Here is a 13788-nt window from a genome sequence, read left to right on the forward strand (position 1 = left end):
CTGGATTATATAAACTTTAGTTTATAAGACTAGTTGGTAAACCATATATCTCAATCACAATAATTTATTTCAGACAAATAAGTTAGTAATAGGATAACTCTAATTAGTTTTTCCTATAACTCTGAACAAGTGTTGGCATAACTCTAATAACTATTTCTTGTAACTCTAAAGAAATGATTGTACAATTCTTAAACATGTTTCAGCATAACTGTAATAATTATTTCATATCACTCTAACTACTCATTCGTATAAATCTAAAGAAGTGTTGACATAATTTTAATTAGTATCAAAGGAAAATAAGTTAGTATTACGATAACTCTAATTACAAATACATAACAAGTAATGTCATAACTATATATGATTGAAACTCTTATGACTAGTCAAATACTCCTGTAACTCTAAACTTTAATTACAACGTACATGTTTGGACCCAAACATTGGGCCAATGTAATCACGCCTAGATCTGCCCCTCCAGCATGGAAGCCTCTCAGTGGGGCCCGCCAGCCTCAAATTCCGTGCCTACATGGCAGGGAATATCCTCACACTTTTCAACGCCTATAAATGCAGGGCAGATCCCCATTTATTGAGGTACGCAATCCTAGACAGCACACTTGGCAACCATTAATTAACACACATACTGACTTGATCGTCGGAGGGCGATCCCGGATCCACCCCCGGGGTAGTCTAACCTTCGCTTTGTGCAGGTCTCCGAGCAAGCGGGCCTTCGTCAACCCTAATCTCGATCATTCCCACCTAATACAAGTTTTTACCCGAAACAGGTTGGCGCCGTCTGTGGGGAAATCGAACTAAAAGTCATGGCCATCACTCGGAGAAACCAAAGGAGGCAGAGGGCTCCCGTCCCTCCAACCGCTCGAGAGCGCCATCTCCTGAAGTGGCGGACGAGACAGCCGGGACCCCCGTCTCGCTCCAATGCTCTCGGCTCGAAATCAGCATGTCCTCGAGGAAATCAACCCTCGAGAGGCGGCGAGTGCTGTGAATCTTAGGATGCCTCGAGACAGGACTGCTCCAACTCCAGGAGGTCCTCAACTCCCCGAACACACCAGTCCTCATCCGGTCACCCAGCAGGACCTTCAGCAACTAGCTGATCGCCTTAGCGACAACTTCGAACGAGGCCTCCGAGCTCTGATGCTCAATTTCCAGGTAGGAGGAGAAGGGACTTCGAACAGGAACCCTCCACCTCCAGGAACTCGACCAATCATAGGTCATCAGGCGGACAATCAAGATCAACCGCAGGTTATTGCCCTCGATCCCCCGGGATCATCACGGGTGTCTCGACGGGCAGCTCAGGCCGCCCCCGGGAAAGGGGATGCCCGACATGTCATCAACGAACGTTACAAGAGGATCGACAACCGGGACGCCAGAGATATCTTAAATGAAAAGATCAGTCCAAGGCAAAAGACGTCAACCCCCACCCTAACCGGGAGCAGAGGGAACCTCGGCAGAGGGAACCTCGAGAGAGGGAACCTCGAGAGAGGGAACCCGAGAAAGGGAACCTCGGGAGAAGGAACCTCAAGAGAGGGGACCTCGAGAGAAAGAGCCTCAAGGGCAGGAGAAACACGGAAAGGAACCTCAGGAGCATGAGCCTCGGCAAGAGAAAGAGCCTCGGCACCGGTGGGGCCACAGGCAACGATCGTCGAGCTCCGAGTCCAGTCATGGATCAAGCCTTCAGATGGGGAACCTGGGGTTCACTACGCCGTTCCACGAGAACATTATGAGAGCATGCACCCCTCGAAAGGTCAAGGTTCCCCCGATTGACCATTATGACGGGACAACTGACCCCATCGACCATCTAGCCGCCTTCAAAGCACAAATGAGCGTCCAAACCAGTAGTGAGGCCGCATGGTGCAAATTCTTTCCCACCACCTTGAAAGGCTTGGCCCTAACTTGGTTCACCGAGCTGCCTTACGGGAGTATATCGAGCTTCACCGCCCTCGAAACGGCGTTCAAGCAGAACTTCATCGCGGGAAGGAGGCATCGGAAAACCAGCATCCATCTCATGTCGATCAGACAGCGGAGGGAGGAGGACTTAGCAGAGTACATCAAGAGGTTCAACGCGGAGTCCCTCAAGGTATCTGACCTACAGGACAGCGTGGCCTTCACCGCTCTTATGTCAGGGCTATACCCTTCGAGTAGGTTCAAGCTGAAACTGGCCGAGAGTGAAGCCTCCTCGTTCTCAGAAGCCATGAACCTGGCCCAGAAATTTATACAAGCCTCCGATATCTGTAAAACTCATGAGGAGCCAAGCTCCGGGAAAAGAAAGCATGAATACACCCCGCGGACAGACAATCCCAGAGATACCCCTCGAAAAGAGAAAGACAAAAAGCCTCGGTTGGAGAATCATTGGAATGACCCTCGATACAACCTGAACCAGAGGGAAATCTACCTAGACATCAAAGGGAAATACCCCCTGCCAAAGCCTCACCTAATTCGAACATCTTTCAATAAGCGAGACAAGAAACTATGGTGTGAATTCCATCACGATTGTGGCCACACCACGAGGGAGTGTCGAGAGCTCAAAAGGGCCTTGGATAAATTAGCTGACGAAGGAAAGCTGAATCGATATCTCAAGGATCCCAAGGAAAGCAAAGTCGAACCCCGGGCGGAAAAACAAGCTCGAAGCGACGATACGGCAGGATACATCAATGTCATAGCAGGTGGATTGCATCACGATTGTGGCCACACCACGAGGGAGTGTCGAGAGCTCAAAAGGGCCTTGGATAAATTAGCTGACGAAGGAAAGCTGAATCGATATCTCAAGGATCCCAAGGAAAGCAAAGTCGAACCCCGGGCAGAAAAACAAGCTCGAAGCGACGATACGGCAGGATACATCAATGTCATAGCAGGTGGATTTGCTTCAGGAGGCTTAACCATCCGCTCTCGCAAGAAGCACCTCTACACCTTAAAACATGGAAGTGATGCAAACTCTACTGCCACATGCCCGACCATGACCTTCAAGACAGTCGCGCCCATACAAACCCGCATGACGACCCGCTGGTTGTCGAGATGAAGATTGCCAACCTTCGGGTAGGCCGTGTTTTGATTGATAGCGGAAGTTCCGCGGATATTATCACTATGGATTGTTTGAGAAAGCTGAAATACGAGGAAAAAGATCTTAGTCCCATCGACAGCCGCTGGTGGGTTTTGGAGGTCAATCAGTTCATCCGCTAGGCTCGGTCAAGCTACCGACCCGGATGGGGGAAAAGAAGGCAGGACGAAATGTCATTGTCGATTACCTTGTGGTCGACACTAGTCTCCCCTATAATGTGATCATTGGACGACCCACTCTCAACAAAGTCAAAGCGCCATATCAACGTATCAATTGCTTTGCAATTCGAAGGGGACGACGGGAAAGTCGCTCAGTTTTCGGCGATCAGAAATCTGCCCGTGAATGCTACGTCAATAGCCTGAAAAGCAAGACAGAAGGACCCACTCGAAAGAGGAAGGACCCCGAGCCAGAAGAACCCTCCCTGTCATGGGGCTCTATGTGGCTGATAACCCAAAACAATATGAGCGACCTCGCCCCGCAGATCGAGATGAAGAGGTGTATATAGACAAGGGGCAGGGTCGCACAGTTCGAATAGGGAAACAGGTCCCCGAAGAGACAAGGGCCCGAATCCTAGAGGTCATAAAGGAATTTCAGGACGTCTTTGCTTATTCCGTCGATGAGATGCCTGGCATCGACCCCAGCCTCATGGTACATCGACTCAATATCCAGGAGGGGCATCGACCAGTCAAGCAGAAGCTCAGGCACCGGGGAGCCGAGAGGTGTGCAGCAGCCTCCGAGGAGGTCCAGAAATTGTTGGCCGCAGGATTCATTCGGGAATGCCAATATACTGAATGGCTGGCCAACGTCGTCTTAGTCCGGAAGCAGAATGGGGCTTGGAGGATGTGTGTCGCATTTCACAGACCTGAACAAGGCCTGTCCTAAAGACGACTTCCCCCTCCCTAAGATCGATAGGCTCGTCGATTCGACAGTCGGTCACGCATTATTTAGCTTCATGGATGCCAATGCGGGATACCATCAGATTCCCATGGCAGAGGAGGACCAAGTCCACACGGCCTTCACTACAAGTTCGGGGGTCTATTGCTATAAAGTCATGCCTTTCGGCCTCAAGAATGTTGGGCCACCTATCAACGCTTTGTAAACAAGATGTTCGAGAAACAAATCGGTCGTAACGTTGAAGTTTATGTCGACGATATGATCGTGAAAAGCAGGAAAGAGGAGGATCACGTAACTGACCTAAGGGAAACACTCTCAACTCTCCGCGCCCATAACATGAAATTAAATCCGAAGAAATGTGTCTTCGGCGTGAAAGGGGGGAAATGCCTGGGTTTCCTCGTCGACGAACGAGGGATCGAGGCTAATCCCGATAAAATTCGGGCCATCATCGAAATGAAAAGCCCTCGAACTGTCAAGGAAGTCCAGCGCCTAACCGGTTGCATGGCGGCCTTGGGACGTTTTCTATCTAGGTCAGCGACAAAAGCCTCCACTTTTTTCAACTTTAAAACAAGCAACGTTCGAATGGGGTAGTGCAGCAGAAGAAGCATTCCAACAACTCAAGAACATCTCGCAAGCCTTCCCAAGCTAGTTTCACCTTTACCAGGAGAAACACTTTTCGTCTACCTCGCAGTATCGGACCACGCTGTAAGTGCGGTCCTCGTGGCCGAGTGAGAGAAAACCCAGTACCCGGTGTACTTCGTAAGTCACGCTTTTCGAGGCGTGGAATCGAAGTATCCCCCAATGGAGAAGATGATCTTAGCTCTAGTTCTAGCCACTCGAAAACTCAAACCCTACTTCCAGGCTCACCCTGTCCGAGTACTTACAAGCCAGCCCATGCGGAAGGTAATGGAAGGGAAAATCAGTCCAGCAGAATTACGGATTGGGTCACCCATTATCGGACTATGGTATCGAGTTCGAGCCCCGGCGCGCCATCAAAGCCCAGGCCCTTGCCGACTTTATTGCAGAATGTGCCCCTCGACCAGAGACTGTCGAAGAAGGATCTTGGAGTCTCTTTGTCGATGGGTCCTCATCAAAGGCGGGGGTGCGGGGCTGGACTCTTGATCCTTGACCCCCAGTCCAACAGGACCGAGTACGCCGTCAAGTTCGACTTCACTGCTTCGAACAATGAGGCCGAATACGAAGCGCTACTCTTGGGCATTCAATTATGTAAAGCGGTCGGTGCTCGAGAACTCAAAACCCACTCTGATTCTCAATTGATAGTAGGGCAGGTAACTGGGGAATATGAGGCTAAGGAGGATAGCATGCGCATGTATTTGCGGAAAGTAAAAGAGGAAATCGCCAGTTTATCTCAATTCTCAATAACTCATATCCCTCGATCGGAGAACCAGCAAGCGGACGCCCTGTCAAGGCTAGCTAGTTCAGCAGAAGACCTCTCGCCCCGGCCTATAATGTGGGAAATTCTGAGGGCACCCAGTATCAACAAGGCAGTGAATACCCTCGATAGGAGCCCTACTTGGATGGACAACATCATAGCTTTATTCGAGATGGCAACCTCCCTGACAATGAATCGAGGCCGAGCGTATACGGCGACGAGCAAGATGGTTTGTATATCACGAGGGCCAGTTGTACAAAAAATCCTTCACCCACCCGCTTCTTCGTTGTCTCACCCCCGGAGAAGGAGACTACATCCTTCGAGAGACACATAGAGGATCGTGTGGAAGTCATCAAGGAGCACGGACCATCACTGCGAAGGCATTGCGAGCAGGGTATTACTGGACTACCATGAGGGAAGACGCCTCGACCATGGTCAGAAAATGCAAAGAGTGCCAGATGCACGCTAACTTGCCCCATCATGCTGCAAGTACCCTCACTACCATCCAGGCCCCATTGCCCTTCGACATGTGGGGCATGGACCTCCTAGGACCATTCCCACCCGCATCCGGCCAGCGAAGGTTCCTACTAGTCGCAGTGGATTATTTCACTAAATGGGTCGAAGCAGCACCTCTGGCTTCGATTACTGACAAACAAGTTCAGCAATTCATCTGGCAGCACTTAATCACAAGGTTTGGAGTCCCTCGAGTACTCATATCAGACAACGGCCGCCAATTCAATAGCGGTCCTACACGCGACTATTGTTCTAGGTTCGGGATTGAGACCAGATTCTCTCCCGTTAGTCGACCACAGACTAATGGGCAGGCCGAGGCGGCCAATAAAGTAGTCCTAAAGGGGCTCAAAACAATGCTCGAAGGAGCCAAAGGTTCATGGATAGATGACCTCCCAGGCATTCTATGGTCCAGCAGAACCACCGTTCGAGAAGCAACCGGCCACTCACCCTTTAACCTAGTCTACGGCAGCGAGGTTGTTCTACCTGTCGAGCTGGGCATCCCTTCCCCCCGTATCACATTCTACGACCAAGAAAGCAACAACGAGCGGAAAAGGCTTTCCCTCGACCTCCTCCCCGAAACACGAGGGACAGCCCTCCTTCGTGCTATTTCCTACAAACTTAAGCTCACCCGATTATTCAACCGCCGCGTCAAGAAGCGGCCTTTTCAAGTCAATGACTGGGTGCTCCGGAAATTTGAGTCCACGGGGCGACAACCTAGTCTGGGTAAGTTACAACCCAACTGGGAGGGACCAAACCGTGTGACCTCGATAGTACGCCCTGGCACCTACCGACTCGAAGATCAAGAGGGCCGACCGCTACCTCGACCATGGAACGCAGACAATCTTTGAAGATTCTATGTTTAAATCGGTTTGTCCCTCGAGTGTGGGGGCATACCACATGCTGATCGTCTTGTAAAGGCACTGAAACATGTGTCCAGTTATTTTGTAAGGCACTAAAGTATTGCCAATGTAAAAAACGCCTATTCTTAGATCATCAATAAAGTCGATTTTTAAGCAAAAGCTAATATTCTCGAGTTGCCTTGGCTCATTGGCCCTGAAGCAACCTCGATCGAAGTTCTAATATTCTCGAGTTGCCTTGGGCTCATTGGCCCTGAAGCAACCTCGATGAAGTCTCTAATATTCTCGAGTTCCTTGGGCTCATTGGCCCCTGAAGCAACCTCGATCGAAGTCTCTAATATTCTCGAGTTGCCTTGGGCTCATTGGCCCTGAAGCAACCTCGATCGAAGTCTCTAATATTCTCGAGTTACCTTGGGCTCATTGGCCCTGAAGCAACCTCGATCGAAGTCCAATATTCTCGAGTTGCCTTGGGCTCATTGGCCCTGAAGCAACCTCGATCGAAGTCCTAATATTCCCGAGTTGCCTGGGGCTTATTGGCCCCTGAAGCAACCTCGAGCGAAAACTTTGAATATTCTCGAGTTGCCTTGGGCTCATTGGCCCCTGGAGCAACTTCGAGTAAGAACTGTGGAAATCATTTATGTAAAACATCGACAATTTCTAGAAAAAGCAAGTAAAACTCGAAGGACAAACCGATAGAGAAAACAGAAGTATTATTCCATTAATCATAAGTACAAGCCATCGAAGGCATTACAATGCAAGCCCAAAAGAAAAACTAGATCAAACAAGAAAGCCTAAGGGTACAAATGTTAACCCTAGTAGGAGACATAAAAAGAGAAAAGCCAAGGGAGAAGGAAGAGAAAAAGGAGGAAGGCTCGAAGCAGGCCACGGCTCATCCCTCGAGATTAGCCGGGTGAGGAGTTTTTTCCTCACCCGACCCTTCTTCCTGAGAGAGTGCCTTGACACCCTCCTCTACCTCACTCCAAGAAGGCTGGGGGCAAGCTTCTCGAGAACCAGCCGAACCTTGCGAAGCGCCTCGGCCTGGCCAATCTCGGAAGCCTGCAGGGAGGCGTCCTCGAGGAAGGTCCTTCCCTCCTCAGATTCTTTCCAGTCAAGGACGACGGCCTCCCGGCACTCTCGAGCTTTGGCAATGGCCTCCTCGGCGCTCTTCCGAGACTCTCACCTTCTCCTCGGCCCTCTTGCAGTCCTTGGCGCGGCCCTCTGCCTCTTGCTAGCAGAGTCCCTCTGCTTGAGGGCGATGTCGCGCTCCTGCTCCAGCTCGGCCTTCTTCTCCTCGAAGGCCCTCAAAGAATTGGCCATCGACTCTCGAGCCTCGGAGAGTTGCATCTCCGACAGGCGCAGCCGGTTGACTAGAGTATGCCTCTCGTCCCAGGACATCTCCCCCGAGGCCGTCCCAGGGGCCAGCCCAGGGGTTGAACTCCGAGCCAAGGACATCACCCTAATCGACAGCTGGCAAGGAATAGAAGAAAAGAGTCAGAATAAACAAAGATGTTGAAATTAGAAGAAAAGGTTTAGCAAAAGTGTCGTACCTCGGTTAAGGTGGCCTTGACGGCTTCGACCTCTTGCCCGCCAGGCGACAGGCACGCCTTCTCGTCCAGCTCCGTCACCAGATGCTCCGAAGCCTTGTCGAAGCGGGCAGCCATCTCAGCCCTCGAGAGAGCCGAGAAGGGTAGTCTCAGGGACTCCTCGAGGAAGGGTTTCTTCTTCGAGGACGCCGCGACAACGGCCACGCCCGAGGGAGCTGGAGCAGAGGGAGCAGGAGGTCCTTAGCCTTGATCGAAGCAGGTTCCTCGACCTTACTCTCTATCGGCTCCACCTTAGGAGTCGAGAAAGGAGGTAGCTTTTTCTCCCCCTCGAGGGACGGATCCACTCCTTTTTTACCACGGGAGACCACGTGGCGGCCCCCGAGGAGGAAGAAGACCCAAGGCCAGCCTTCGCCAGCCTTCGACGTTTGGCTGCCCGAAGTGCCTCGGCCGTTATCATTGGTGAAGACATCTTGACGCAAAGGCTTGAAAGGAGGAGAGAATCAAATCTTAGAGGGAGAGAGAGATAGATGAATTGTTGATCCCCTTAGGACTAATTGTCCGTACTTATAGCGGCTATTGGTTGCAAGTCCCCAAAAATAGCATTAATTATCTCCATTTAATGGGCTCCCACGTGGCAAGCACCAAAAAGGATGCGCATGATCCCCATGCATACACTAGCTGACTACCTTCAGCACTCAGCCACGAAAGAACTCAAGCCTCGAGTGACATCCCACTTCGAGCAACACAAGTCAAGGCAAGCAAAAGAAGCAAAAGACGGGTAAAAGATGAGCGAAAATGAGCATTCATTTCTACAAAAGGCCGAATACATCCTAAAAACCGCAAGGGTCTAGCTAAAAATGAACATTCATTTATACCAAAAGATTTCTACCAAAAGAGATAAACTTAAGGTGCCTCGCAGGGCGTAACTAATGACGAAAGGTTAACATAAACCTAGTCAGAGCTGCTCGAAGAACCACTCTCGGAAGTCTCGGAGACCGCTTCGTCCTCCCCAGAGGAACTCTCGTTCGAGTCCGCTTGGGCATTCGAGCTCTCTGGGACCACCTCCTCTTGTGCCTCGAGCTCCGCAGAAGCCTGAGGGTTCCCAGCATGGGGGGACTCCTCACCCAGAGCCTCGGCAGCATTAGCAGCAACGCTCGCCTCGAGCACAGGGTTGGCCTCCTGGCCCTCGTGAAAGGCCTCTTCGACGGAGATGTTGTACTCCGCTTCGACCGGAGACCAGCTAGCTCGAGGATACACCTTCCTAAAGGCAGCCTCGAGCCTCTCGACGGCCTCCCGAGTGGCCACCTCTGATGCTTCCAGGCCCATGTCCGCCGCAAATTCGAGACCAGACCTCGAGCTTTTCCATTCCTCGATTATCTCATCCCGTTTACGCTGGACACTGTCCCTTTGGCTCGTTAAGTCCCTGACCCTGTTCTCAAGGGTAGTTTTCTCAACAGCCCAAGCAGCCCTCTCATCTTCGAGAGTCTTGTTTAAGGCCTCGATCTCCTTAGCCTGCTCCTCGCACCGCCCCGACTTCTCCTTCAGACCTTCTCGAAGCTTGCGGTGGCCGGCGGTGTATCGATGACTCATCACCGTCATGCGGATCGAGTGCTGAAAAGAATACACCAAGTTAAAAAAGAAAGGATAAGGACCAGAAGAATAAAAGACTAGTCCCAGGAGAAATTCCAACTTACATCAACCCAGGACGAGTGAAGTTGCTCGACTTCCTCCTCCTCCGTCAGACCGCGAATCAGCGTCAGATCAGGCCTCGAAACAAGCCTCTTGGCCAACGAGTCGAAGAGGTCGGCCTTCTCAAGGGTCGACTTCTGAGTGAAATCGCCACCCTCCTCTTCTTAGCAAGGGGAGGTAATTCTCCTTAAGCCAAGGAGTCTCCAGACTCCGTGGTCGCAGCCGATTTACCCTTGGACCTCGAAGCCTCCCCGGCAGCTCGAGGGGCGTACCCTACCTCAACAACCCTTCTCTCGGCCTCCTCACGAGGCGCGATGATGGCAGACCTCGTCGGAGGCGGACCTTCAACCTCTTCGAGGGATCCTGAAAAAGGAGGAATGAGAAAGCAAGCAACTAAACAAGATATAGCTTCTGCATCTTAACTTAAGTAAAAGTTACCTTTGGGGCTCGAGGGACTCTAATCTCGCCTTTCGACAGCTTCATCTTAAGCTGCTCTTGAACCCGTTGGTTGGCGGTTAGGCGCTTCTGCATCTCCTCGTCGAGTTCTTGGCGAGCTATGACTGCCAAAGGCAAAGGAAAACGATTAGTATATTAAAAACACTGGTAGGTCGAGGGCCTTAAGCATACAAAGTCCCTACCCGGAGGATAGGCCGGGCTTAAACCCATTGCCGACAAGAAGTGCTCATTGCTTAAGTCATCCACAGCAGGGTTCCAGTACTGAGGCACCTGTTTCTTGTCCCCCCTATCGAGGATGGTAAGACACTGGCAATAAATGGCTACCCGAGCCTCCTCCTTCGACATGGGAGGTACTGACCTGTTCATCCACAGATTGGGTCCCTCAACCAAAGGAACCACTGGGAAATCCCACGGCTCAGCTCGATACACGTACAAAAACTCAGTACGAAAGTGCTGTTGATTCGAGGGCATAGTACCCACAACTTTGTAGGGAAAGCGGACCTGGAAGCTCCACCAACCCTCTCCATTCGAACGAGGAGACATGACGACCAATTTCATCATATTCCTCCATAATACCAAGGAAGGCTGGGTACCGATCATTTTGCAGATAGCTAGGAAACCAACCATCGAGCCCACACTGTTGGGCATCAGTTGGCACAAGGCCAGCCCATAAGAATCCAAACCTCGATTATAAAGGGATCTATGGGAAACCTCAGCCCCACCTCGAGATGGGCTTTGTACACGCTATACAACCTGTGGGAGGAGTGCAGACCGTCTCTACAGGCTCCGGGATATAAAGAGCGTAGGGGTGTTTGATGAAGTATGAGCTTTCGAGAAAGCGTAAGTTTCCGACAAAAAGTCCATAAACGGCCCTCGATTGTGGAACGGGCTATTCCCTTGGGCAGTTGTCCTCCTCGCTCCTGCCGCTGGTGCTCGCGGTGAGGGAATTACTCTCGTTACTTTCTTCCATCACCCGAACAACCTGGTTATCGAGGAGATCATCTAAGTAACTCCTAACGGCTCGAGATCGAGCAATTGTAACAAGGTGGGGAGGATTATCTAGCTCCTCCTCCCCACCAGAGAGCACGGATAACCGTACTCGATATGATAGGGCGACGGGACCTGAGCGGGTCCATGCACTCGAAAGCCACGGACACCATAGGGACCCCCCGATGAATACCCCGTCGAACAAAGGTTCTAGGAGGGGAGGAGGGGTCCCGAGCTAGAAGAAGCTCTCCCCAGGTCCATCGATGGGGGACTCCATGAAGAGCGGTCCATAAGGACAATAAAGAGAAAAAGAAAGAGATCGTACCTTGTTTAAAGACACACCCTCGAAATCCGTCCGCACCACGAGGAAAGGCTATCGATCTTCAGGGCTCTCGAGATCGTAAAGAAGGAAAGAAGGCAAGATTCTCAAAAGGATCAGCGCAACGCAAATGAGACAAAAATCAAAGTACCTTCTCACTTATATAGACCGCCTGAAAAGGACGGTTTATCTTCCGACAGACTCCAAAGCACCTCAAAGCGCCACGTCAATGGGCCTCCCCGAAAGCCCAAGTGAGTGCTCAGCATCCTGGACTGGCACCACCTAGTCCTCTGAAGCTTGGGTAGGACCTAGCTCGACCCAAGCGTAAGCACGTCGGAGTCTCTCAACCCATCCGCCGGAGCTCTAACTCCCTGGGCCAGTCGCGCCCAGATGGAGGCCAAAGCCCTACCCTTAGGCACCTCACCCTGATCGAGTGAGGGATATCTCGAACGGCTTTATCATCGAGATCGACACCCGTCAAGCGTCACGGCGTCATACCCCTCGAGTGAACCAGGGACGCCTGGGAATCTCGAGAGGTTACTTCCTCGGTGTTGTCCGGGGCTCATCAGCCCCATAAACACAAGCGAAGACTCGGAACTCCTTCAAGTTATACAAACCCGGTCGATAGCTTCGAACGAAGTCTCTGAACCTCCTCGAGTTGCCTGGGGCTTGCCGGCCTCATGAAACCTCGAGCGAGGTCCATAAGGCCCCTCGAGTTGCTTGGGGCTCATTGGCCCCTGGAGCAACCTCGAGCGAAAACCTTGAACCCCTCGAGTAGCCTGGGGCTTGCCGGCTTCATGAAACCTCGAGCGAGGTCCATAAGGCCCCTCGAGTTGCTTGGGGCTCATTGGCCCCTGGAGCAACCTCGAGCGAAAACCTTGAACCCCTCGAGTAGCCTGGGGCTTGCCGGCTTCGTGAAACCTCGAGCGAGGTCCGTAAGGCCCCTCGAGTTGCTTAGGGCTCATTGGCCCCTGGAGCAACCTCGAGCAAGGTCCATAAAGTCCCTCGAGTTGCCTAGGGCTCATTGGCCCCTGGAGCAACCTCGAGCGAAGACCATAAACTTCCTCGAACTGCCTGGGGCTCACCGACCTCGTGTAACCTTGAGCGAGGTCCTTAAGGTCCCCCGAGTTGCATTAGGCCCATTGGGTTCCGCGAAACACACGATAGCGACTGACGCCCCACCATATATTTCGCGTGGGGCTAATGTTTGGACCCAAACATTGGGCCAATGTAATCACGCCTAGATCCGCCCCTCCAGCATGGAAGCCTCTCAGTGGGGCCCGCCAGCCTCAAATTCTGTGCCTACATGGCAGGGAATATCCTCACACTTTTCAACGCCCATAAATGCAGGGCAGATCCCCATTTATTGAGGTACGCAATCCTAGACAGCACACTTGGCAACCATTAATTAACACACATACTGACTTGATCGTCGGAGGGGCAATCCCGGATCCACCCCCGGGGTAGTCTAACCTTCGCTTTGTGCAGGTCTCCGAGCAAGCGGGCCTTCGTCAACCCTAATCTCGATCATTCCCACCTAATACAAGTTTTTACCCGAAACAGTACATATAACAAGTAATGTCATAACTATAATTAGAACTCTTATGACTAGTCAAATACTCCTGTAACTCTAATTAGTAATTCATATAATTCTAATCAAATACTCCTATAACTCTAATTAGAACATACATAACAAGTAATCACTAGTCACATACTCCTATAACTCTAATTAGTAATTCATATAATTGTAGTCAAAATATCCTGTAACTCTAATTCGTAATTCATATAACTCTAATCAAATATTCTTATAACTCTAATTAGAAGTACATAACAAGTAATGTCATAAATATAATTAGAACTCTTATGAATAGTCATATACTCCCGTAACAATAATTAGTAATTAATATAACTCTAATCAAATACTCATATAACTCTAATTAGAACGTACATAAGAAGTACTAATGCCATAACTATAATTATAAATTTTATGACTAGTCAAATACTCCTATAACTCTAATCAGTAATTTCTATAACTCTAATCAAATACTCCTATAACTCTAATTAAAACT

At 50.7% G+C, this 13788-nt stretch overlaps 1 protein-coding gene across 1 annotated transcript; it reads left to right on the forward strand.

The window, feature by feature from the left end:
- The first annotated feature begins 1690 nt into the window (after window positions 1-1690).
- On the forward strand, window positions 1691-3028 carry LOC104899028 (uncharacterized). Its single transcript, XM_010686169.3, has one exon. It carries the CDS (start codon window positions 1691-1693, stop codon window positions 3026-3028), a length of 1338 nt encoding a protein of 445 aa, XP_010684471.3.
- The last annotated feature ends 10760 nt before the right edge of the window (window positions 3029-13788 follow it).

Source organism: Beta vulgaris, chromosome 7 (genome assembly GCF_026745355.1).
Source record: "Beta vulgaris subsp. vulgaris cultivar EL10 chromosome 7, EL10.2, whole genome shotgun sequence".
Classification (NCBI taxonomy): Eukaryota; Viridiplantae; Streptophyta; class Magnoliopsida; order Caryophyllales; family Amaranthaceae; genus Beta; species Beta vulgaris.

Excerpts from the sequence above, each read along its gene's own strand:
- LOC104899028 (XM_010686169.3), top strand. The coding sequence starts at position 1,691 with ATGGGGAACCTGGGGTTCACTACGCCGTTCCACGAGAACATTATGAGA.